The sequence below is a fragment of the Mastigoproctus giganteus genome, chromosome 7 (genome assembly GCF_048544385.1).
Source record: "Mastigoproctus giganteus isolate SK-2022 chromosome 7, ASM4854438v1, whole genome shotgun sequence".
In the NCBI taxonomy this organism is placed as follows: domain Eukaryota; kingdom Metazoa; phylum Arthropoda; class Arachnida; order Uropygi; family Thelyphonidae; genus Mastigoproctus; species Mastigoproctus giganteus.
This window is the reverse complement of record NC_143581.1, coordinates 68,259,652-68,286,714: the sequence shown is the minus strand read 5'-3', so window position 1 is coordinate 68,286,714 and position 27,063 is coordinate 68,259,652. Positions and strand designations below refer to the sequence as shown.

The 27,063-nt window shown below is 38.0% G+C and overlaps 2 protein-coding genes across 3 annotated transcripts in view; both read left to right on the top strand.

Moving 5' to 3' along the window:
* LOC150082982 (guanylate cyclase 32E-like) overlaps window positions 1–18,758 on the top strand; it is a 432,790-nt gene extending 414,032 nt beyond the window's left edge. For both annotated transcript variants that reach the window (XM_090376960.1, XM_090376959.1), the window contains exons 20-21: window positions 3,032–3,123; window positions 18,067–18,758. In XM_090376960.1, the coding sequence (XP_090233086.1) occupies window positions 3,032–3,123; window positions 18,067–18,660 (686 nt within the window). In that variant the 3' untranslated portion in view covers window positions 18,661–18,758. The remainder of the gene's footprint in view (window positions 1–3,031; window positions 3,124–18,066) is intronic.
* Window positions 18,759–22,973: 4,215 nt separating this feature from the next.
* The window catches only part of LOC150082981 (uncharacterized), a 196,191-nt gene continuing 192,101 nt past the window's right edge, over window positions 22,974–27,063 (top strand). Inside the window, exon 1 of the mRNA XM_090378342.1 lies at window positions 22,974–24,016. Coding sequence (XP_090234468.1) covers window positions 23,501–24,016 — 516 coding nt within the window. The 5' untranslated portion in view covers window positions 22,974–23,500. The remainder of the gene's footprint in view (window positions 24,017–27,063) is intronic.

Below are 27,063 nucleotides of genomic sequence, written 5' to 3'. Positions count from 1 at the left end.
AGCCAAAAATATATTAATAAATAAATAAAATAAAACAAAACGAACGAACAGTTGATTCCCTCCACACTAAGGTACCTCATTAACTTTTGAATCTCCCCAAGCCGTCAGCCTCAAGAAAAGTTATATTTTTACTGGACTACTGGAATATTTTTTCTTGATTTTCTCGATGGCGCTGCCATCTAGAAAAATTATTCCAGTAATCAACTACTTGCATGCTAAAAGAAAATTTCCAGTAGTCCAGTCTAAATCTGTTTGCCCTCGTAATTCGAATTTATGGTCCCTTGTCCTGGAATCATTTATAGCATTGAAAATTTCATCCTTATTCCTTTTACTTTCACTTCTGAGAGGTTTCAGTGAAGTCTCCTCGATGTGTCTAGTTTCCAAGATCTTCAGCTCACATATTCGAAGCCTTTCCTCATATGATTACCATTTTGCCGATTTCGCCAGGCGCATTGTCTGTCTTTGGATTCTTTCAGGAAGCCCGATGTCTTTCTTTTTTAGGGGCGGTCTCCATACTTGGACCCAATATTCTAAGTGCCGCTTTCTACAGTGGGATTTGCTGCATCTCCACAAGCAACTGTACGATAAATCGTCGATAGGACACCGTAGACCTTCCTTGCAGCCTGTCTGGCCTGCTCAGAGGATTTCTTCACCAACTGAACTCTAACTTTTAAGCCCCTTTCTTCCTCTGATGTTTTTAAGTTAACCCACCAAGTGTATAAGTTATTCTGGAGTTGCTGTGCCCCGAGTGAGCACTTGCATTTTGATGCATTAAAATTTAACTGCTAGTTTTCTAACAATCTCTGGAGTCTGTCCAAGTCCTCTTGAAGAAGCGCTGCTTGGCACTTTATTAACTACTCTACCAATCTTAACATTATCTGCAAATTTTGGCACCACTCCCTATATTCTTTGTAACTCCTCTAGCAGAAAATCAAGTTGATAATGAGGTCAACACAAAGAAAATTAGAGAAGCGATTAGCAAATTAAAAAAAGACCCTGGAGTGTTACCAGAAGACAGTGGTCTATGCAGAGCTATCTGAAATTAATATCACTAGAGACGACATTAAAGCCGCAGCCACAATTGGGTCTGATAAATTCCCACTCTTCATGATTAAGATCAGCAGCATATACATCGTAGGCATACTCCATATTTTCCACAAAATCTTAAGTGAAAACCACTTTTAGAGGATATGCAATACGTACTTCATTAAACCTGTACCCAAAAATAGCAATCCTAAATCCCCCAATGACTACAGGCCTATTGCGATTGGATGCGCATTTCAAAACATATTTGAGGAATCTCAAATATGTTTTGAAATGCTGCATGAGCGCGCTATCACTCAAATAGCGCGCTCATGGGAAGTTGCAGAAATTTGTTATGTTCAACACTATCAAGCTCTACATCGAACTCTAAGTACACCCAGAAAGGCTTTGCACAGAGAAGAAGAAGTACGGGATGGAAGTTTTTCAGAATGTACTCCATTTATAAACGCTGCGAGCAAGTGAAGCCCACAGAAGAAAACAGAATGCAGAAAATGAAGGGTGAACTGAATTCGGGACGAAAAAAATGAATGACAAAATCATGCTCGTCATACTGTATTATTTCGCGTACGCACTAGCACTTCTGTTATGTTTTGTTATGGCTGTCTATAAATAGTAAATAGTCGTGTAGATTTGAACATTCTTAAATGTTACTTTAGTTTCTTTTAAAATCACAAATTACGCTTTAAATGTAAAACTTATTATAATAATAAGACAATGATATGTATCACTTATGTTTATATATTTGTATGTGCACCCCTGGTGCATAACTGAATGCACAAGCCGTAACTGGGTTCTCTTAGAAGAAAACAAAGATAGTAATAATATTCCTTCATCAATGTCATTTAAGAAATTGAAAAACAATAGTTCAAGTACCGGTCCCAGGGATAGTCCACATCTTGCTTTGGTTTTATGTGAAGAGTAACCATTAATCATAACACTATGCCTCCTACTTCTTCCACTTTTCGATCCATCTAAGGATGATTCCCTTGATTACAACATATTCCATCTTATACAGCAACCTCTCATGTAAGACTGAGTCCAATTCTTTGTTTAACTACTTTAACAAAGTAGTTAACAGTTTGGTTAAAAATTATTTTTTTGCAAAACCATGCTTGTTTCCTTCAGATTCCATTTATATCGAAATGATCCTGTAATGCCCTCTTGGTCATTGATTCCATTGTCATTATTTTCCCTACCACTGAAGTCAGACTAAACGGTCGATAGTTACCCACTTCACACTTAGAACCATTTTTATGTATTTGCAATACATTGGCACTTCCATAATCCAAGGGAATTTCTTCTCTGTCTAGTGATTACCTCATAATTAACCTCAATGGTTCAGTGCAGTCTCTATGCGCCTTCCTCAAAATTACTGGACATATTCTGTCAACTCCACGAGCCTTGATATAAGAGCATCCTTCCCCCCACCTGGTTTAAAAGATTTGAGTTTGAATCCCATCAAATACTCAGGAAGGAAATTTTATGGGCCTTTTTCATACCGTAACTGAGTTAGTTGGACTTAGGCAAGTGTACATGTCATTTGAAAAATTTGACAAACCATGTCATTTGTCAAATGACATGGGCTTCTTTAGTTAATGAATACCACTTGCAGCATGGATACACGATGGATATGCAATATGGCATACTTTATAATTAATCATTTTGGCTTTTTAAAGTCGTTATCCTTAATCTGTAGCTTTATTTTTCCTTTTCGTTTTATTTTAAATTTAATTTCAACTTTTTCTTTCTTCGTTGCTTTTCATTTTTAATATCCTTGTCGCGCGAAGCATGAAAATAAGAAACTCGAGTCTCTGTATACTGTGCTGCCATCTAGTGTATAATCACACAAACATTTTCGGATTATTATATTTAATGCAATGCGCACTCGCGTTTTAATTGAACTTGAAATTTTTCAAAAAAGAGTGGAATTACAAGAGTTAATTATTACAACAGGCACTCGTTAAAATAAATTTATTTATTCCTACAGCCTTAAAGATTCACTGCAGTTTGGCTTGCAAGAAGATCTTAGATAAACTTAACGGCTACTGTTTAGAAGACAGAGGAGTCATTTCGATCAAGGTAAGCAATAAAAAACGGATCCGATTCATTATTTATATAATAGATCTTAGAGTATTATATGGACTTAACAGTATTTGCCTAAAATTCACAGATTTTGATCTATTTTCCTTTAAATTTGTTCTCATGTAAATGTAACTTTTATCGCTTATAAACAGATTAAAATCGTTAAATATCTTGCATTTGTTCTTTTTGCCTCTTTCCGAGAATTGAAACAGAGGGAGAAAGAAAAAGGAATGCGCCAGTAATGTCTTCTAATGAATGGATGATATTATGCTGCCATCTAGTGTGATATTTCGAAATTTTTATATATTACGATTACATTTGTCCTTAAATGCTTCTTAGTTTATTACTATTTGTTATAATAATAATAATTATTATTATTACTATTATTGTTATTATTTTAGTTATTAAAATTATTATTATAATAATTATTATTACTATTATTGTTATTTTAATTCTCGAATTCTGTTAATAAATAAATAAAATAAAATTGTTATTAAAATTATTATTATAATAATCATCATTATTACTATTATTATTGTTTAGTTATTATTATTAATAATATTTTTAGTATTATAATTATTGTTATTACTATTATTCTTTTTTTAGTTATTATTATTATTTGTTATTATTTGTTATTATAATAATAATAATTATTATTATTATTTTTATTGTTATTCTTATTTGTTATTATTAATATTTATTGTTCGTTTATTGTAAACAAGTTCTTTTGATGAAAAAAATATTGTATTGCATTGTATGACTATTATATTACTATATATTATTATTAATAATAATTATTATTATTATTTGTTGTTATTATTATAAAAACTTTTTCTCCTTTTTTGGGATTTTTTCCACATTCTGCCGCATACTGATACCAAGTGCATGGGGTGGTTAGTTGTGTCCGGTTACTATTATTATTGGCCTCGTGGATAGCGCAGTTGGTAGAATCTCTGTCCTCCCCACACCGGGTGGAAAAGACCTGAGTTCGAGTCTAATCGATAATGTAAGGAATTTTTAACGGCCTTTTTCACAACGTGGCTCAGTTAGTCGATCTCAGGCGTGGGCAGCATGGTTTCTGATCCCGGAAACTTGGGTTTTTGGTCCAGCAAACAGAAATCATGTGTTTTCTCAACCACAGAACGCATGCAGTTTACAGACAGCATATATGGAGCAATATGGCCTTAGTCGCTGATGTCCCTAAAACACACATAAAAATAACTATTATTATTATTTTTATTACTGATGAGCGAAGCCCTCTCTTACTGGCCCACAGATGTTCAGGATCGCAGCTTTGTGGAGTTCCACGTAAGAGTTTTCCGAGAAGACCTGTTGCTGCTACGTTCTTCAGAGGCTCTTTGGCACCATGCCGGTGATTGACAAAGTGGTTGTGATGATCGTTATTTGTTCCATGTACCACATTTCTTTGACTTTCTGTCTTAGGCCAGTGTACTTCCTATTTTCTAGAAGGGCACCTCTTTATCGATCTTTCTGGGCACCTCTATATCGATCAGGTAAGTACTATTTCCTTCTTGTCAATGAGGATTATGTCTAGTCTGTTATGCAGGGTCTTCTAGGCTGTTATTACGTATTATTATTATTTTCTCTTATATTATTTCTCCCTGATTGGGGGTTCCATCCTGTGATGGGTATCGCTACCAAGCGCACATGGCGGTTGTTATGTCTGGTGTTACGGTTGGTCGAGAAACTCTCTGACTATCCTACAGGTGTTCAGGATTGCGACTTTTTGGAGTTCCTTGTAGGTGTCCGCTATTGCTGCTAGGCTATTATGCAGGATCTTGGCACCATTTCTATGGTGCCAAAGATGATCGCGATGGTCATTACTTGTTGATGCCACATCTCTCTGATCTCCAGTCTTAGGTCTGTGTATATCCTGATCTTTTCCTCGTGGGTTTCTTGGAGGTTGCCAATGCCAATGTCGGGCACTGTTATTTCGATCAGATAGTTAGCCTCTTCCTTCTTATCGACAAGGGTTATGACCGGTTTGTTGTGCGGAATGGCCTTGTCCATTATTATGGCGCGGTCCCAGTATAGCTTGTTGGTTGGGGTCTCTAGTATGGACTAGGATTCGTACTTGTAATACAATACACCTTCTTTAATGAAGCATTTTTCTTTGTATTTTCTCGCTAACTTCCGATGTATTATTCTGGCGACCTGGTCGTGTCTACGAGTGTACTCTGTCTGGGTGATCATCGTGCGGTGATGTGTTGAATCGTTTGAGGCTAGGTGTCATCTGGCACACCAGGGTTCTTGGTGATATATTTCCTCCAGGTCCTGGTGTTGATTCCTTGGTCTTGGATGGTGAGCATGAATCCTTCAGTCTCAGAAAAGAGCGTTCGCTCGTGAGCCATTCATTGGAAGTCATTTTATCTGCGTGATCTTGATGAAGGTCATTGTAGTGATCAGTGCGTGCCCCAGTACCAGATCATTGTAGTGTCTGCCCTGGAGTGTCTTTTTTGACCATTTTTCTACCTTCCTTTGTTCCGTTTGGGCAGAAGGAGTCTTCTCACTTAGTTTGAGTGGGGTATGCTGCTGGTCTGTCTTTCTTATGGCCTGGTAGAGTGGCGCTGTGACTAAATGAAAAGAAATTTTTAAACTTTTAATGGAGAAAAAGTATATCATTATTTTGGCTTCCGTGAAGAATAAATAAACCACTTCGGAATATGCTACCATCTATTCTATAATTTAAAAAAAAGTAATCATTTCATTTGAGAGTCTCTTTTTATTTTAAGATGTTTGTATATTTACTAAATGATAGTTCTCCCGATTAGTCTATGGATTACAATTGTTCTTCTTCCATTCTGCCTGAAAAAGAACCAGAGGTCGAATCCTGTCTTAAAAAAAGGAAGCCTTAAACTTTCTCTTTTAAGGAAATAATCTCTTTTGTTTCTACTTCAGAAGATGGTTTAATAATTCTTGGATGCGGAAACCTATTCTGAGTTTAAATATCAATTCAGTTTTATGCTCCAAATCTTTAACGTCACTTATTAATTAGACATCGCACGAGGATGCTACTGAATTCTATCCACGGTATTCATTAAGATCTCCTCCTCCCGAATTTCAATTTTCGTGTTCTGCCTTAATGCCCAAACATGCACTTTCACATTCTTTTCATGATTGCTTAATGTGCTCGCAAAAGAAAGTAGGACTTTCCTAATTTTACCATCACACTTCTTGTGTGGCTTGAATATTACTTCGCGAGAGAAAACCCGAATTTGTTGAGGTAGTGGATTTAGAATTAATGACGCAGAAAATGCGCGAAATCACCGCATTTTTCGCCTTATTACCATCATCTTCGAGCAGTCAAAGGATAATCCTGCACGCGCGTATACTTAGAGACATTTATTAACAAAAAGTGAGAGTGGTAACACCTAAGAATTACTCCATCGGCAATATTGTTTTTCTGTACGGTTGCAAATCGGTTATTTATCGAATATTTTATATTCATGTTCGCTTATAATTAAAGAGCAGAACTTTTCAGCAAACTGGGGACCAACTAGGGAATATCGCTAAGAAAAACAAATTGGTATAATTGAAAAGGTAGATTTGAAATCCAGGAATATTGAGTAGTTTCAAACAATTACTGCTCGAAGGTCCTGTTTTTCATCCACGGTTTGAAGATCTGGAACATTTCCCTTGCTAATGATCTGAAGACTCGTATAATAACTTTACTAGACAGACAAATTTACATAGTCATAATTAATCGGTGACCACTTTCTGACCCTGCTAGTCTCGAGTATCTGGGTTATGGAAGAAACTAATATCGGCTTTTTCCAATAAGCAGCCTGGCTAGACTATGCAAGGATAATCAAAGTTTATTGTTTTAGTGATGTTACTCCAACCGGTCACAGAAGCTATTTCGCCCCAACTGGTTGAGGGTAATTTCTCCAAACAGTCCATGTTGTTTGCTTAAATATTGACAGAAATAACTTGAAGTAAATTGCTTTGCGGCCTGCACTTTCTAACTCTCGCTCGGACTGTTTCATCAGACAAAATACCACGAGATTGGATTCCTTTGGTGGAATTAAAGCGATATTGTTTAAGATGGAAAGAATTTATGATTAGCGATTGAGGATGTAATGGGAGGTCCTTAGAGTGGACCGGCTTGCATTAATATAAGTGGAATGTTTAAAAATATCAACGAGTTAGAAGTTAATGTATTGCGTATTTAAATAGTTTCAAGGAATAAAAAGTTATCCATTTAGGATTAAAAAAGATAATAAAATGCCAATTTAAGAAATTCACCCTTAAAGTGGACATTTTGTTTCAAAATAAACCTAGTCTACACTGCTTTACTATTAAAATCGGTGGCACCCCTCAATTGATAGTTGCTCACGTCCTACACAGCTGGCCAATCCATCGAATGTTTGGATGGCCAGTCCAGATGTGGAACTTCAATCCTATGGACAACCTGTGGGATCAGTTGGATTATCAGGTGCGTGTGACGAGAGACTACCAAGACACTCTGCTTTGAAGGCTGGATGGCGGAAAATATCGGAGGACACTTAGTAAAAAAAGTGAAGAGTATTCCACTGGAACGAGAATCTGTCATAAAGTCTGAAGATTTAGCACAAGTTATTAGTTTTACTGTAAATAAGGTTTATTTGTAGATATTCAGTTTCCCGGATATTAAGGGTAGGGCAGTGGACAGTAAATCAAAAATGTTTTATAAATATATTACGAAACAAATTTTAATGAATTTTAATATAATATTAATATAATAATGCAGAAAACTTAACATTAAAAATATCATTCGTAATTATTAACTCACTATTAACATCAACAGAGTCATGTGATGCAAGAAAGCAAGCTTACGTTTGTCCAGTTCTTCCTTGAATTTATTTAAGCTATCAACTTCCACAGCAACAAATGGAATTTTGTTCCAACAATCACCTACCCTCTGGCTAAAGGCAAATTTCCCCACAACTGTTCTACAACTGTCTTTCCTTAATTTGAATTTATACTCTCTCAGGCCCGTGACCACCAAATACGGAGGATGCAGAAAGGTCAGGGAATTACCACCGCATATCCCCGGAGCAATATGGCCTTAGTTGCTAATGCTCCTAAAAACCAAATAACAAACAAAAATACTCTCTCAGGCGATTATTCTGAGCAAGAAGAAGAAGAATCCCATTAGCATTGAGCCTGTTCAAACCATTCAAGGCCTTATACACCTCAATCGCCTCGCAGGTGCCTAGTCTCCAGACGCTGCAGTTTTTCAAAACTTAAGCCTTTCTTTGTAAGAGGACCCGTTCGTTCCCCTCATCAACCTTGTTGCTCTTCTCTACTCCTTCTCTGTACTCGTTCTGGCTACTCTGCATCCTTCCTAAAATGAGGCCTCCAGACTTCTGCCTGCACTGCTCAGAAAACTTTATATCTGACTGCACAATTACTCCCAGGTCTTTTTCATTTTCTACCACCCTAAGTGTAGTACCACACCATTGGTATATTTCTCTAAGGTTTCTGCTACCCATATGCAGTACTTTGCATTTGTCAAGGTTAAACTTCAGTTGCCGCTTCTCAACCCATCTGCCCAACTTTTCTGAATCCTGTTGTAGTAGCATACTGCCATTAGCAACCCTGCCAACCTTTGCGTCATCTGCAAACTTCGACACTAAGCCTGATATACCTTCATCAATATCATTGATAAATATTCAAAATATCGGTGAGCCCAACACCGAACCCTGGGAGACTCCACTAATAACATTGGTCCACGAAGGGCAATGTGCATTTATTACCACTCTCTGTCTTCTCCCACTCAACCACCCTTTTATTCATTGTAGCAACTTGCCCTTAATACCATTCTACTCCAATTTGTACAGTATTCTTCCATGCACAACAGTGTCAAAAGCTCTCCTGAAATCAAAGTAACATGATCTCAAAATTACTTTTTTCATCCAGTTCCTTTGTGACCACATAATAGTATCCAATCAGATTAGTCAGACAAGATTTCCCTTTAACAAACCCATGCTATGTCTGAATTATTACTGCAGTCTTGTCTAGATGATCCTGAAGTGCTTCTTTAACCGGTAACTCCATTATTTTCCCCGGAACAGAAGTTAAACTAACTGGTCTGTAATTACTCGTGTCACCCTTCGATCCCCCTTTGTGAATTGGGCATACATTTGCAAATCTCCAGTCCGTGTGGACCTTCCCTGAGTCCAAGGATGCTCTCATAATTATGGCTAAGGGTTTGCTTACAATACTCATTCTTCAGTTTGTCAACTGCCAGGGAGAGGGATTATCAACAGTTGAACCATCGATGTCAAGTGGACCAATCAGATTCATCCCCTTCCTTCCTTTTAGAGTTTATATAAGTAAAGAAATCCTTGCTGTCTTTCTTAGCATCTTTTTCCAAAGATTTCTCGTAATCTGCCTTCGCCAGCCTAACCTCCTTTGTGACCTGATTACAGACTAGCTTATATCCGCCATAGGCTTCTGTGTCGCCTGATAATTTATATGCGTCCCATGCATTTTTCTTCTCTGCCACGAGTCTCATTAGTTCATTTAAATTAAATTTTCTGTTTATACTGTACTCCGGCACGACAACGAAATCAGTGGAGTTTACAATAAATCGCCAATACAAATATTTATCGTCTTTAGTAGTCACGAGCTTGAACCCCGGTCCACTCAAGGAACGCGTGCTATGCACTCTCGCTTCTGACCACTCGGCTACGTCAGGCCTTTATTTTTTTTTTGACATCCATTTAGGCCTAAACCGTTCTCGGAACACACAAATTTTGTTCTAGAAGGAGCAGTACATTTACCCAAACGTGTGTGCCCCTTTTCGCTCTTGTTATTGAACCAACTTGATTCTTCCATTAAGTATATCCTGTGATTTATATGCTGTGAATATCTACCTTAAATATCATAGTAGTTTGAAACTTACAGTATATTTATCAGAATAAAATAATAATCCAACGTTTTTCTCTAGAAAATCTTAATTTCTTGGCTGACAGTACAGCCTCGAGTCAGCACAGAAACAGCTCTGTATGGTGAACCACGAAAACTCCCTTTGATCGCTTGACCATTCTTAAATCTGTCCTGTTGTCATCAGCAATCTGAAAGGTTGACCGGTTAATGTAATCTCATCTGAATCCAAAGCTAACCAATTGCCTATAGTTATTTGCATTGTAGTTTTCAAAGAAATTCTTTTATGGAACATAAGAATTGTTCGGTTTCGCAACCAGCCCGAAGGTCCTCTCATCTGGTGTTGTTGTGTCCTGTAAATGTAAACGATAATTAATTAGAACGAATTTGAATATCCCTGTGAACGTATCTGATATTAAAGACAAGATTACAGACTAAAGTCACCAGTTCGTTGTTCACACTACTTCGGTTTTAACATAAAAAAGACAAGCTAGAATATCCTTAATGTCCCCTTTCTTTTTTTTTGGAATTTTAATGAACTTCCTTCTGCTTCTCTTACTTCTTTTCATTCATCTTAAGTAATGCTCGCCACTCAGCTTGTAACGCAGCGTATGAGCGATTTTCTGTTTACCGTGGTACAGCGTTAAATAGCTGTAATTTAGGATAAGCAACAATATTTCCGAAGGTGCCCCTCCAGGTAAGCTACCACAAATGATGGGGCAGATAAGTCCATATTGCTACGTATGTATTGTCTGTATATTGTGTTCTGATGTGGATTTTTTGTTTGCTGGATGAAAAACAATGCTTTTCAGTTGAGCCACTTCTTCCAATCCATCCGTCCAGGAATTTTTCATCCAGAATAATTACATTCTTACCATTACAGAATAATGGATAGATACACCATCCTTCTGAGAGAGGAGTCGCTTCTGAGTGTTTATCTCATTGACATTGCAAAGTTGTGTAGCTTCCATTTCGTTAAAATAGTTTCACCACTACAATTCTTTCTTCCAAATTTTAAAAGTGGTTTTATGGTTCATGCAAATCTTCCATCTTTCCTGCAACAAACGAACTCAACAATAATTAGAAAAATATCTGGTAAATCTTTTAACTTATGAATTTTTGAAATGGTAACATGACTAATGAGTCGCCCTGTACTCTTCTCTCTCCCCTGGCTACAGAAATCAAATGACTGAAAGATCATATTAAGTTATTTTGAGTTTTTAACTGTTGATTAAAACACGAAGACGTGGAACCTTGCTTCCCATGTTCATACAAAACTATCATGTCGTAGGAAGGCCCCCGTTGAGTGGCATACAGATGCTCAGTTGAATAACTGAATAAAAGCGCGCAGCCTAATCATCTCTTAACTGAATTAAAACTGCTACACTGACCCCATGCAGATGTTTTCTAAATTACCAGTCACGTGTTTGACGCGTGTGGGAAAAGATTGCTGTTGACAGGCATGTGATCACTTTATGTGGGAGTCATTAGAAGGAACAGGATGGCTGTGTGCCGATTAGCTACTGCTTCAAAGGAGACAAATAGTTCGATTTTCTTAAGAGTATAAAGGTAAGATTAGCTAGTGTTGATGTGCAGATCCCGGTTAAATTTTTTGAGAGTCCTATAGAAAATTAAATTCTTCTCTGTGTTTTAAAGTCGTCGGGAATATTAAGACTGTAATTTGACAGATACGCACGAGGAGTGGTCAAAAATGTTCTGGTGGGAACAGAGTATAAGAGACATGGACACAAATAATTCAGTTTGTTTTTTTTTCCCACGTTATTCATTTCGAAGTTCAATGCATTTATTCTATTTAATCCTTCAAAGAAAAGACTTCAGGTTGAGCATCAAACCAGACTTCCACAGTTACTTCAACTCTCTAAAATGAGTTTCACTAAAATGAAACATGAAGTTTTTGAGCAAATAATAAATTAGGTTTGGTCTCTATGGGGTTTTAATTCCACATTCATGAATTTTAGCCTGTACAACCTGATCCTTGTGCATTGTGATGGAGATGTCCCGTCCATAGGGGACTCTAACTCAGGTCTTTCTCACAACGTTGCTGAGGTAGTCGATCTCAGGCGAGGGTAGATGGTTTTTCATCCAGCAAACAGATCGACCTCAGAATACACGCAATTTACAGACAATATACAAGGATCAATATGGCTTTAGTCGCTGATGCTCCTGAGACCCTACTACACCAACAACAGCTACCACGATAATTAATTAGAACTTAATTTGGGTTCAGGGTAACCAATTAAAAACAATCCTTTAAGTGTACCAGAAAATTAAGGCCAACACTTTTCCAGCTGATGGTTGGGTTCTGAAATTTTTAGGGGTTAGAGATTTGCTTTGCTTTCACTGCGTGCTTTCTAATTTGGATTCAGGATCATAGAAATGTAGCCAAGTTTCATCACTAGTCGCTATTCAGATTATTAATCTGATTAATAATCAGATTAATTAATTTTAAATTTTCTTTTGATGACTTCGCCATCTGATGTTTGTCATGAAAAGGAAAGGTTTCTGGGAACCTATCTTTCCCAGTCATGTAATACGTTTCAAATAATACGTTATTACGTATTATTTGAAAAAATAACCTTTACTACGTATTTTTTTCCAGAACTTGAAGAAACATTAGGTATTTTTTCAAGTTCACTTTAATTCTTCTGTTTTTTTCCTTAACGATGGCAAATGTTTTAGAACTGATTGCTTCAAGAGGATGAACGAGAGGCGTTTGCCAAGAAGAATGTTTGATTTACAATTAAGGGACAAAAGACCAAGGGGGAGACCAAGAATGAGATGGCAAGAAATGATAAAGACAGATGTCATTAAGAGAGGAGGAAACTGGAGTGAAATCAACGACGGAGAGAAGTACATGGACAGGGCATAGTGGCGAGGCTTCATACATCCACCCGTGTAATAGCGGAACGATGACATATAATGATGATGAATTTTAGATGGCCGAGCAGACCTTGGATCATCCTCAACTAACTTCCGTCCTCTTTTGAACTCTGCCAATCATCTTGCAATAGTAACATAACTGGATAATACTTCTCCAAACACTCCAGTCATCCTTTCATAGATTTCTGCCCTCTTTGATCAAAAATTTGATTACTAAATGATGCTCCATTTTCGGGATATTCATTCTTCTTCTTCTACCTACCAACATAAAAAATTAAATTTTAGAAACTACATAACACATTGACATACAATTTTTATGTTATTTTATATATAACATTATATTATCAAATTAGTTGTTATACAATTTAATAATGCATTTTATATACCCTGTTCTCAGAACTCCTTGACCACCCCTAGTAAGTGCTAAATTAGGCTCAAGAAATATATTGGTTTTACCAGAAAAAGTACATTCCAGGACGAACTCGCCTTTGACCTATAACATAAATTCTCTTTAATATTGAATAAAGGGGACATTCCCTAACAACAACAAAGCTCCACCGTCCACCCCAAGCCAGGTGGTAAAGACCTGAGTTCGATCCTGTCGATGATGTGAGAAATTTTTATGGCATTTTTCGTAAATTGGCTGAGTTAGTCGACCTCAGATGAGGTTAGCATCGTTTTTTCTCCCGGAAACTCTAGTTTTTCGTCTGGCAAACAGAAAATCGACCACAGAACACAGAAAATTTTTACATGGAGCAATTTGGCCTTAGTTGCCGATGCTCCTAAAGTTCTACTACTACAATTCCAAATATACTACAATAACACTGCGATACAGTGGTGTTTGAGGATCACCGCATCATTTATTTAGTGCATTGTCTGAATGAGGTTTTTTCCTAGAAGAATCTGTGTTTATTTTGGAACATACTCTGCATCCAGCACGGTGGACATTATTACTGTCTTGCCCATACTGGGTGGAAAATATCTGGGTTCGAATTCCGTCAATGACACTAAGAAGTTTTGTGGGGTTCTTTTCTCTCCGCGGCTGAGTTAGTCCGTCTCTAGCAAGGGTTGCATGAGTTTTCGTCCATTAATACAGGCAAATTGACCATAGGATGTACCCAATTTATGGGCACAAATACTGATGACACATAGCCTTAGTTACTGTACATAGCCTTAGTCCTAACATACACGCATTCCTTGCAAGCAGATCGTTTTCAAAATGCCAAGAGGAATTCAGTGATAAATATCCGAGAAAAACAGTGTCAAAGATTGAAGAAAAACACCAACAACTACATTTGCACCATTGCTGAACAGATTCTTCATAGATGTCGCGTTAAACACAAATAAGAGTGAATGGATCTCTAAACGAGGAAGATGGCCACTTTGTACATTTCCAACACATTTTGTAACAGTTTTAATAAAATTCTAGAATCGCTTTTGTATTGATATTGGGATGAATCTTAATTAGATTATTCCAAACCACACACACACACACACACACACACACACACACACACACACACACACACACACACACGGGCCAAAAAGTACGAACCTTTGTATTAAAACAGTCACAGACAGAAGATATGCAAATAGATGCAAAAAAGAGCTGTGACTTAGAGTGATGAGGTGTTGCCTCGTTGAGTATAAAGACTGCAGTATTCTAAATCTAGAATGATCTATCAGGTTATCGTGGGCGCAAGTTTAGCAGGAGCCACGATTCAAGAAACGAAAGACATAATTGATTTCTTAAAGGGATCCATCTCAAATGTTTTTAATAACTGGAAAGCAAGCGGTTCTTCCACGTCTTACAGGCGTAAATGTGGCAGGAAAACAGAAACACAGTTCAAGAGTGAAGTCGTCGTACTCTAAGGAGGACTGTCCGGAAAAATAGGATGTCCAGTGTGCAGCAAGTAACATCCGAATTCAACCAAGCACAGGGATAATTGGGTATTGGCACTTGTTTCAGAGAAAAACAGAAAAAGAGAGCCTCACGGAGCAATAGACACTGCTTGCCTTGTTAAGACAGACCTACCATCTGGACACGGTCTCTGTAGCCGAGTGGTCAGGAGCGAGAATGCAGTAGTACACGCTCTTTGAGTAGAACGGGGATCAAGCCTCTGACTGCTAAATACGGTCGATCTGCCAACCCGCACTGGACCAGCGTAGCAGATTATGGCCCGTTTCCCTCAACATGAATTGTTTGAGGATGTTTCCATGCTGCAGTGGACTGATAATGGCTGCTGCTTACCGTACCTTACCATCTGGAGGTGGTATCATGGTATGGGGAATGTTTTTCTGGCAAGGACTGGGTCGGTTGATACTGGTGGACGGTCGAATGTCATCCAGAGATTTTGTATTACGTCTACTGCATCCTTCAATGTTACACTTTTATCCAGAAGGTGATGATCACTTTACAGATAACAATGCAACAGTGCATCGTACCAGAATCGTGCAAGAATAGTTTGGAGAACATGACACAGATCTCTACCATCTACCCTGCCCCCACCATTCAACTGATCTCAATCCTATTGAGAATGTGTGAGATATGCTGGAGAGAGCTATTCAGCAACAAAGTCCTCTGCCTTCAACTTTATCGTGTTTGGTGGTTGAATGGTTACAATTAGACCAAAACGCACTAAAACACCCTATAGAATATATGCTACGCCACACATTTGCTGTTATTAGGAAAAAAAGGGCCCGACTGGATAGTTTCAATAAAGGTTCGTATTTTTTTGGCGAGTATTTGTGAAGTTTACATTTAATTGGATTATTGCAAACTGGTTGTAATTTATGCGAATAATCCTCTATAACTGCATCTTATAACATAATCTTACACAAAAGACATATAATTCAATCAAGTATTTTAGAATCAGTAGTGACGAATTATGCCGAAGCAAGCTTATGCAATAACATCCCCTCTAATAATTTGTCTAATTCTTTCTGGCGTAGTAATTCAGTTTTAATATCTGCTATGTCACAAAGGAACTGCAAAAGAGGGCATTCTCAATCTGCTTTTCACGATCATCCAGCTCATTGCCTGTCATGCAAAGGCTGTCCATCTTAAACCCCTGATGAATGGTCCATCTTAAACCTTTTCCTTTTAAGCGCCAGAAAAGAGATTGAAGACTCCATTCAAAAATCAATCCGAAACTCGGCCCACTATCTTTTAGGTAATTTGAACAATTTGCCCATAATTCTCTTTTGTACAGAGTTGAGTATTTTGTTTTTCCGATGAATGGTCCAACAATCATTTACTCTGGATGAAAAAACAGAATTCTGCAATCAATCCTACAATCATCTTTCCTCAATTTATACCTCCCTTTAAGTGTGTTGTCCGAGAGAGAGAGAGAGCCATCGGTATTTAGTTTATTCAATCCGTTTAAATCCTTAAACACATCAATCAGATCTCCTCGCAGGTGCCAAGTTTCCAAGGATACTCAATTTGCAGAACTGAACTCTTTGTTGGTAAGAGAACCCTTTTGTTCCCCTCACTAATTTCGTTGCTCTTCTCTTCGTCCGCTCCAACAGGTCTCTCTATGCAATACTCAAGATGTGGCGTAACAATTGCCTTCTAGAGCGAGATAATCACGCGCTATTCCCTCGATAACTCTGATTTTATGGTTACAATTAACCTTGGACACTAGTGTAGATGTAGGCACGTAAATAGATTGACACATGTACCTTGCAAGCTTTATATACCACATAGATTAGCCGAAACCTGTCAGAGAGGAATAGTCTAGTCCATTTAACAGAGTGGCCAATTATATTTAATCAAAAAACGAAAAGGGGAGAAAGTACAAAATCTCATCATAATAATGGAACTCAGGCTTAACCAGAAACTGCAGTACATTCTCCCCAATTATGTATTAAAACGTTGTTAATCTCATATGATGGCATTTGATGAAGGGAGCACAGATGGATTTGATGGAAGTTGCGTCAGACCGCTTCAAGTTTATTAAAGTGCTCCTTCCTATATGGGATCAAGGCAGGTGAGTCACGATTCAAAATTGCAAGAACTGAAGGCTTGAAAAAGAAAATGTCTGTGATCTTTGTTCCTCTTGATGAAATTGGCCAGTTTGAATATTTTGTTTGTTAAATAGTATAAAAGGAGTTCATTTATGAAGTTCCTCTTCTGAATTGAAGGAAAGGAAATGATACTTTGAAAGTTGGCTGGCTGGATGGTTGGTGTTGCACCAAGGAAACTATCACCAAGAGGCCTTATCGTGTGGTGTTTGTAAATTGCGTGTATTCATGGTCGGTTTTCTTGATTCCTGATTATATTTCCAGCTGAACAAGTAACCCTGGAATTATGTTTGACAGGCTATTGATAAATAAGGTCCAAGGGGAGATCCCCCTGAGGGAAGCTGCCGAGGGAGAGAAAGGTTTGGATGTTTCATTGATACTAAAAGTATACCCATTGAGTGAGATGGGTTTCAAGTTATTGAAGTAGAGGTTGAAGGTGCTTTTATTTAAATTTAAACTCGCTAGAAACAATCATGAAAGGTGTGTGATTGTGTTACACTGTCTTAATAGTTTTATTCAGATGAAAAACCCGAATTTCCAGAGAAAAATATTGTGGAACTCTTGTTCGAGACGCATAAATGGGCCACGATATGAAAAAAACCATCATAGTCCTTCCTGGTTCGATGGAACTCAAACTAAGGCGTTTCCATACGAAGCCCTCAACCACTAATCCCTCAAAGGATGGCCTTTTGAAAATGAATGGATAATAGAGGTTTATTACAGTCCCGGTAGTATTTTTTATGAAAATTGCGATGATGGCACGTATTTCCCTAGCGTCATAACCTTTTTTTCAAAGTTACATCAGTTCTTAACTCCATTCTCCTCTTTGTAGGAATATTAATAATTTTCTCTGAATATGACAGATTATCTTCTTAATATATGCTCATGACTTAAAAATCAGGAAGAGAAGCATTTATCAGGACTGCTGATTAAAATTATAACCTACTGCAATCATGACTAGAATTTTTAAGTTATTTTTAGCAACGCAAGCTGTTTTAATCAACAAACAAGAATTAGTATTTTAATAAACATCCAAAGTGTAAACTATTGGTAGATTTGTAAACTATTGTTGTCTTGTCATAATCCTTTTCTTAAGTGCTAACGTGAATAATCTTATTTCAGGGAAAAGGAGAAATGAGAACATTCTGGCTGACAGGAGAAGATGAGCGTCACAGAGCTGATAGACTTAACAAAAAACCTCGCCGATACAGCAGTATCTCCCAGCAGTCTTCTAAGAAACAATCTTCTCCTCCTCCTCCAAGCAACGACATGAGCCCTTCTTCGGATTCTCTAAAGAAAATACTTTTTATGTCGTCGCGAGATGGTGCTGCGAAATCAGACAGCCAGAGAAGTCTTCTGCGTGTGAAAAGTACTCCACTGCGAGATGCCATCAAGCAGAACTCTCGAGAACTTCAGAAAAGGAACTCTTGTCCGTATCTTGGAGGTTGCGAAGGGTGTTTGGTCTCTAGTGAGAGTCTCAAGATACATTCTTCCATTCCAGAATACGGGAAAAGCAGTGCCTGCACCTTATCAACCAATTCAGAGAGGTGGATTAAGTTCCATCCTTTGTTTGCTAGATTGGCACAGGATGGACTGAGTGACCGTGTCAATGAAAAGAGGTGGTTCAATTGTGATAAACTTGATACTAATATTGGCCAATCGGAGAGCGAACCCTTTCTGCCGAAATTGGTTTCGGGTGAGGAACATTCGGTGTAATAACCAGAAACGAAGTGCATTTGAATTGCGAACAGTCGCAGCTGTTAATAGAAGCAATGTTCATATCATTCAAATAGTCCAATAACATTAGTTTTATTATGAACGGAAAAGAATAAAAGCCACGATATTTCTTTGAACAGCCGAGTTAATTTACTTTTTGAATTAGTGCGTTTAAGTACCGAAAGATTGCGCGAGTTGATATACAAAGAATAGCAATTGAATCAACAGATTATCAAATTTATGCCTCTGAAGACATCAAAGCTTAACTTTAGACGAAACGTAGAATACATAAATAGTTTATTAAATTTTTAAAAACTGGGGGATCAAGTTAAATAACAGTTATTGCTATTAGGTAGGTGGCTTCCCGTGCTATGACTTGTTTCTTTCCTTTTTTTTTAACGCAATTAATTAAATTAATACATTGAGATAAGCCAAAGTTAGTCTGTTCTCTCTCTCACTCTCACTCTCAAAAAAAAAACTCTTTATGTTAAATGGCTCTCTGCAGACCGATCTTTTATCACAGATGTATGCAAATTTGCAGTACCCTAAGGATGGAAAAACAACTTTGATTATCTGAGCTCGCCTAGGCTACCTGGAGATATCATCACTCTCTATAGATGCTGACGAGGGTTGAATCACTGCGATAATAAGGATTGATCTATTCTCGAAGTTTCTATGCAACGAGAACGTTGCTTGGCAACGAAAACTGTTCCAAGAAACTGAAAAGGAACTGACCTTTTGAGTAATCAAAATAGCCTTGACAAAAGTGTATTAAAAGTGAAGCAGTAGCGAACTAATTGGAAAGAATATGTGAAGTCAAAATGAAGAGAAATCTCGTCCAAGGCTTAAGTGTGAAAACACTAAGAAAATCCCACATGGCTTGAGAGAGAAATAGCGTACAGGGAAGATATCTTCCTCCTAGCAATACGCAGTTAGCCATATTGCCAATCCAGCGATTGTATTAGGGGAAAATAATGGTCCCCAAGCATTTTAGATTTCCCAGAAGCCACAGACATCAATGAGAGACAATTGGCATTATCATCTCCAGCTTGATAAGAAGGGGATGCGTCCTGTAGTCTTTATAAAGGAGAAATTAAGTCTTCAGTGGCGCTGTTAGTCATTTCGAGGATAGATGGATGGCAAGAGAAGGTAAGTAATCATCGTATCGCTCTGGGAAGAGAATTTCAATGGCCATATTATTAAAATCTACAGTGTAAGTTATTTAGGTAAGTGGCCAACAGATGGCACCACGTAATAAACGAGGTTTCCCACGATTTTTCAAATCTTTGGTCAATATTTTTAAACTCGACGCAATTCACTGATACTTTGTATTGTGAGGGCATCTGACTGATTGCTCACCTCTACCCATCCCTCATTTCCTTCCAGCAAATCTGTCGCAGACCTGACCAATTAATCACTTGCAGAGACACCAAGGGGTTTTGATGGTTCAATATTTCTTATAAACCGTATCTTTCAATTTACTTTGAATACTAAAACGTATTTTTCTTACAGACTTTCCTGCGTATCTTATCGAATTACGCCGAGTAGTCAGGCAATTTCTGAAATACATTCAGAAATCGAAAGAAAAATTGGATTGCATTGTTTAAGAAAACGAATGAATATTTGGATTGGACTGGATCGTTTAAGAAAACAAAAGAAAAATTTGATTAGACTGGATCGTTTAAAAAAACAAAATAAAAATTGGATTGATGGACAGTTTAAGAAAACGAAGGAAAAATTGGATTAGATTGGATCGTTTAAGAAAACGAAATAAAAATTGGATTGCACTGGACAGTTTAAGAAATCGAAAGAAAAATTGGATTGCACTGGATCGTTTAAGGAATGAAAGAAAAATTGGATTGGATCTTTTAGGAAAACGATTGCACTGGATCGTTTAAGAAAACGAAATAAAAATTGGATTGCACTGGACAGTTTAAGAGAACGAAGGAAAAATTGGATTGCACTGGATCATTTAAGAAACAAAAGAAAATTTGGATTAGATTGGATCGTTTACGAAAACGAAATAAAAAGTGGATTGCACTGGACAGTTTAAGAAACCGAAAGAAAAATTGGATTGTATTGGGTAGTTTAAGAAAACGAAAGAAAAACTGGATTGCACTGAATCGTTTAAGGAATGAAAGAAAATTTGGATTGGATCGTTTAGGAAAACGATTGCACTGGATCGTTTAAGAAAACGAAAGAAAAATTGGATTGGACTATTTAAGAAAACGAAAGAAAATTTGGACTGGACTAAATCCTTTAAGAAAACGAAAGAAAAAAAATTTGATTGAACTGGATCGTTTAAGAAAACAAAGGAAAATTTTGATTGGACCTGTATTGGGTGGAGGGGAGAACAGAGTTTAAAAGATATAAATGAAAGGAACCTGATGGGCAAGAGACAGAGGGTGAACTGGATGTCAGATGACTTATAGAGGCTATAAGTATCGTTGGTTGAAGGTGATCAGACCGGGGAGGTTGAAGATGTAATTGAGTTATATCTCTCATATATGATAATACACGAATATTTCGAATTTTTATCATATACTATCCTTTAACGTCATTTACATCTGAAGAAGAGATTCTACGTCCAATTTCGAAACGTATGTGCATTCCTTATCACTTAGATCAACTAAAGGTTGTTCTTCATAAATATTTAGAACTATCATAAGGACTGTTGCTTGTCGCGCCGTTATATACTCTGAAATCAGAACTAAATCCTTCAGTTCTGGTTTCAATATAATGATATGTTTTTTGCTACTAAACGGGTGCCACGAAACTATTAATACTAAAACTGAATATTCACAAACATTGATTTTAAAGTTCGCCTGGCGTTTTTTGATTAGCATACGAAACTTATTAAGAGCTAACAAACGCCTGTTTCCTTATTTCAACCTCTTGGTTAATTATTGTTTTCTGTAGGGGTTGGGTGATTCTTCTCAGAAAACATTTCGGTAGTGATAATATTGTCTTATGTTTTTTATATATTTTTTTAATTGCGAGCATTTTCTTTGAATCCCAACCATGCAAAGAACAATTATTCTCATATTACAAATGATGACAAAATCTCACCCCATGTGTTCTCGCTTATGCTGCATCAAGGACAGAAAGTGTTTCATTTATCCCCAGGGATCAAAACGTGCTTTTTGTTTCTTTCTATTAGATTTAAATGAAGGTAGTGCAGTAATTTGTACAGTGTGTTCCATCGACCGATTTCTCAACAAACTTAAAATTCGAGGAAACTTTAGATTCCTTATTTAAAATAGTTGAACTTAGCTGAATCTTCCTAAAGCTTTTAGAAAGATTTGAAATGCCGTTTGCTTCTGGGCACTCCGAATTTTTCCTACTGCTTAAATCCTCGAGACAAAGAATGGCTACGAACATTCAGTTCAATCCTAACATCAATTTTTATGAGTTCCACTTTTAATTACTTCTTTGTTTACATAAAAATATTATTTAAAAAAAATAACAAACAACGAGAAAATACACGGGTAAATACGGTAATCAATATTTGGAGTTTTGAGAAGATAAAATTTATGAAAATTAAATACAGGAACTTGTCTTAAATTAACAATCTATGATTAAGACAAAACCAATCAATTATTGCTTATTTATGATTGATTTTTGATAAAGTATTTCACCCGGCTTGTTTTATTAGAAAAGTGTTCATTGTATTGCGAGCTTCAACAAGTTAAATATTTTGTATATTCCAGCTGTTAAGTAATAATGTAAGCGACTTTCCAAAAGTACAGATTTGGAGGGGAGTGCTTCAAATACATAAACACTTCTCTGCCTTAATAGCCGTGGTGCGTAGTCTAAACAGCTCAACCGAGAGACGTCGCATATTACTGGATAAATATTATCACGTGAAAAGAAAGCCAAGTTAATCTCATAACGAGAATTTATAGAGTGCAGCGATTTCGAAGTCAGATAATAAGTGGAAAATAAAAACTTTTTAGTGCGAAATGAGAGCCAGCAAAAGCCCTGAACCATCATGGCGCTGAAAACAATTCTCACACGCTCGTGTTCCTGTGTGAAGTTAACCTCTACGAACGCACAACTGCGGGGCATGAACTGTTAAAGCCACGTAACACGCGAGGTACCTAGACGCGAGAGGAGGGTAGGTAGCTATTTTGCATTGCGCGCGCGGACAATGTCTCGGGGCAGAGTGCCACCTCTCTCTCTCTCTCTCTGGCGTCACATCACGTGGGTTTTTCGTGCACTCGCCGGGCAAAGGGAAGTTTGTGCGCCGCTGTTGCCAAGATGTCTGGCCGCATCGCGCGAAGAAGAACAAGAAGAAGAAAGTGTCTCCCTCGGAGTTGCTCGTGCCACACGACAGCACAACACCACCGACGGATCGAGAATTTATTGGCGAGCGTTTTTCCGGCCTGTAGGGAGCGCGTGTGCAGCGTTCGGGACACACCGTGCTCGCTCGCACACGGATCTGTTTACGTACATCCTGCGACCGAACTATCCGCCTGTTGCCGTGGCCGACAGATGACGTGTTCGTGCACCTCGTGCAAGTTTTTCTATCAACAAGTGGCGATTGCTGATCTCCAGTACTCGCCTGGTTTGCGTGAGTTTTAATAGCGAGCAAACCCTCCCCCCCCTCCCGGGACTTTACTAACAGGATGTTTGACGTAGTTTTTTGCTCTACCCGTGCCTCGGACGCTTTGCGGTAAGGTGAAGAAGTTGTCCTCCCAGAGAGAGAGAGAGTAATTGATTGACTGACAAAAGAAAGAAGAAAGAAAAGCATGTCAGATTGTACGAACCCCTTTCGGTGAACCCGCTGACGGTGTTTCCACCGACGCGTCAGTGATGCAATCGTCCACGCCTCTGGCTAATGCGAGTCAAGGTGGCATTCTGTTCTCCAACCCGTTACACCATGGGTCAGGAGGGTGAACGGTCCTCCGTCCCTGCGATGACCACAACTTGGATTATTTTGGTGCGGATCTGGAGGGCTCTCTGCTATCGTGATCGCGTGTTTCGGATCATCTGTTTCGTGTTGCCCTTCGCCGTGTCCCAGCTGGTTGGGATGAGCGTTCTGTTGGTCCAAGCCGATTCTTTCACCGTTGGATACCTCTCTAACTTTCTCGGGAAGACGAACATGAACCGGCAAGGGAGAGTGGTGTCCGGGGCCCTCTCCTACGCCATCGACGTGATCAACAATAACGCCAGTTTGCTCAATGGCCATCGGCTGGAATTCATCTTCAACGACACCAAAGGGGAAACCTTACTGGGGACAGAGGCTCTTATTCAACAGTGGAAGAGGGGTGCTATTGCTTTCTTCGGCCCCGAGGATTCTTGTGGTGTGCCGGCTACAGTAGCTGCATCTCTAAACCGCCCCATTCTCTCCTACGTAAGTAGTATGTGCTAAGTATTTGATATGAATTACTCGTAGTGGATTTGATTTATCCAAAAAAACATATTGGCAATTCACAGTATGCGATGATAATCGAAGTCATCGTTTTTTGTATTTTTTTTTAATATCATTTTGTAGAAAAATCTAGGTGTTACTTCAACCAGTGGTCACCGTGCTGGTGGAGATATCCGCGAGTCGCGTGTTCGATCCTGCGCGACACTACTAAATACGAGTTCTTTTAGTAACAGTTGTAGTTGAGCGCTCTTTATTTATTTATTATTGTACCTCGGAGGTGGACACCGATCATCGTTTGGACGCACAATAACGTACCCCACGTGATACCACAAAATACGGTGGTATTTCTGCCCCCCTCCCCCCATATACTAATGTACACTTTCCACTTGAAAAAGCGACGGATTTCTTGTCCCGAGTTTTAACTGTTAATAAAGAGTATCAGCGTAATCAGCAGATTATTCTCGAACAATGCGACATCCAATTAAAGTTATACCACTTCATAAATTTTCACTACCAGGTGACTGATTTGGTAAACAGAATTATCTGGCGTAGCTATGGTAACGCTGAGGCTTCGTCTTGGCTTAGTGGTGATTAAGTAGAGAATTAGCGGCTGGCTTATCTGCATCGTTCACGCCTAGGGAGGTTGGCCATCGTCGGACATAATGAGCTCAACTTTGCGATGTACATATGCGACGTATCTCCAGAATAACTGGTCTCGTACCGACCAGTTGGTATGTTGTCCCAATATGCCCACACACGTTATTCGGTTTATGGTCACCATGAAACTGCTGAACACGGTTGCTAATTAAATTTATCCCACGACAGTGGATGCGCAAACGGGCAAAAGACATTTACGTATTGTCTAAAAGGTGTGATAAGTAATTAAAAACATAAGTCAACTATTTTTTTTTAATTAGTGTATAATTACAGTTGCTTAGATTGTAAGCCCGAAGTTGGACTAAACCAGAGGAAACCATGTCAGACGAAGAATTCTATCTTCGTTTGGTTTACAATACATAATAACATCACAATCATTTAACAATATGCAGCAATACATTATGACGTCACAATCATTTAATAATGTGCAACAATGCATTATGACGTCACTATCAGAGTTAGCTGCCTTGCCTTTTGGAATGACAACCACTCCCATTGTGACGTCATGCTAATTGTTCAGGGAGCATTAATGTAACAATTGAAGTATTTTATACTGCACCAACAGATATATTTAAAATAAGTTAATCTATATTCTGGAGTTCAATGCTCTTCTACCAAGCGACTTATCTGAATAATTACACGTTAGATCTTTAAATTAGCATATCTGCGCAACCAGCAGAAACTCATAACTGTTGAAAAATGAGTACAGGTTCTGTAACTGGCGATAAATTTTATGATTTTTAATTAAGTAAATGTGTGGAGTGGAGTATAATGCGTCCTTGGCAATCCATTCCCTTGTTTTTTGATCCCTGAGTGGCAATGTGCGTGTGTATGTGTAGGCTCTAATGATGAAGTGTAATCAATCTTGTAGCCCATGGAGTTTTGAAAAGAACGGAACCCTTTAATCTAATAACGAAGGGATTGCAAAGGATTGTCGTTTAACCCAACCCCAAAATGTTTATAACGTGATGCAAATACCTTCATTCCCAAACGTTGTGTATCAACCAACAAAGTGAGACGTTCGAAGGGGAGGGGAGTGGAGAGATACCCCTTGATCCCTACAATATTCTCGCTTGATAGGGGTGAGATTATGAGCGTTCCTGATCGATTAAACGTTTAACTTCTCACCCCAAACGCATCTGGCCGATTTAAAAATGCTCTTTTAAAGAGGGGGGTAAGATAAAACGTAAACAAGATTAGAATTCTCACGGTTCTACAACGCAAGTTTCCGTCAATAGTCCCTGTGACGTCATAGGCGTTGGATATCTTTCGGTGTTGGAAGGGCCAATAAGGAATTATGCGGAATATTGGAACGTCTCTCGAAAACAAGATAAAAGATATTGTTTGCTTCTTTGTATTGATGACCTTTGTTCAAATTCTTCGCCAAATAACGCATACGAGTTCCAATTTCAGAAGAAACTTTTTTTTTTCTTGTTGTTGTTGAAATTGGAACTTTGAATGTTGTCCACTAATGCGCGTGATTCTTAATTATTATGACATTTCGTTTACCCAACGTTTCTTGTTTAATTTCTCAAGAATTTCAAAGAAATTGTATCTTTTGATTCGCTTGAGTGTTGACTGGCACTAATAGTTATTTAAAATCCATTACAGAATGATTATAATATTTTAAAATGGAGTCACTTTAATGGCATCCTTTCCAACATTAAAAAGGGGAAGGGGAAAAAAAAAGTGTTGAACACGCAGAAATAGTTGGGATGACTCTGACACAGCTGGCCATGTGCCTGTAACGTGCAAGCTCCTTTCTACTGCTGCCAAGTTCAAAACGAAGGAGGTATCGTTGGCGTAATGCTCTCAACTCCTTTGATCTCTTAAGATATTACAGTAAGTCGCCACCTATTTTTAAGACATTTGCTGTAGAAGCGTTAATTCGTTAATAAATATTTATTAAAGTTGCGTTTATTAGATAATTTTATATCATTTGGTTTTTTGAGAGGAAGGAATGCAACCTTGGTCCATCAGGGATGACCTGGTAGGTGTTTAAGTCTCCTAAAGGGAGCAAGGGGGAGGCTAAGAAAAATTTTGGGAGTAACAGACGATTAGATTTGTTCAACAATAGAATAAGTTGCCTTCTGTGGTAGTTATGGTTGAGAATTGGATAAAATTAAAGGCGAATTCGGTTGAGAAAGATAGTTGATGGTGCTTGCCAAGTTATTCTGAATATTTTAAAGTTGAACTACAACTTATATAGACTCCATTCTAGGAACATCCGCTTCTTTCATGTCCCTGTTTATATCTTGCTGGCTTAAAATAAGTTACTTCCTATATTCGAAAAGCTCATTGACATTCGACTCGCAACACCCTGTTGGTTATTCAATGTATACTTGCAATGCTGGAGAGCGATGGACACTGTT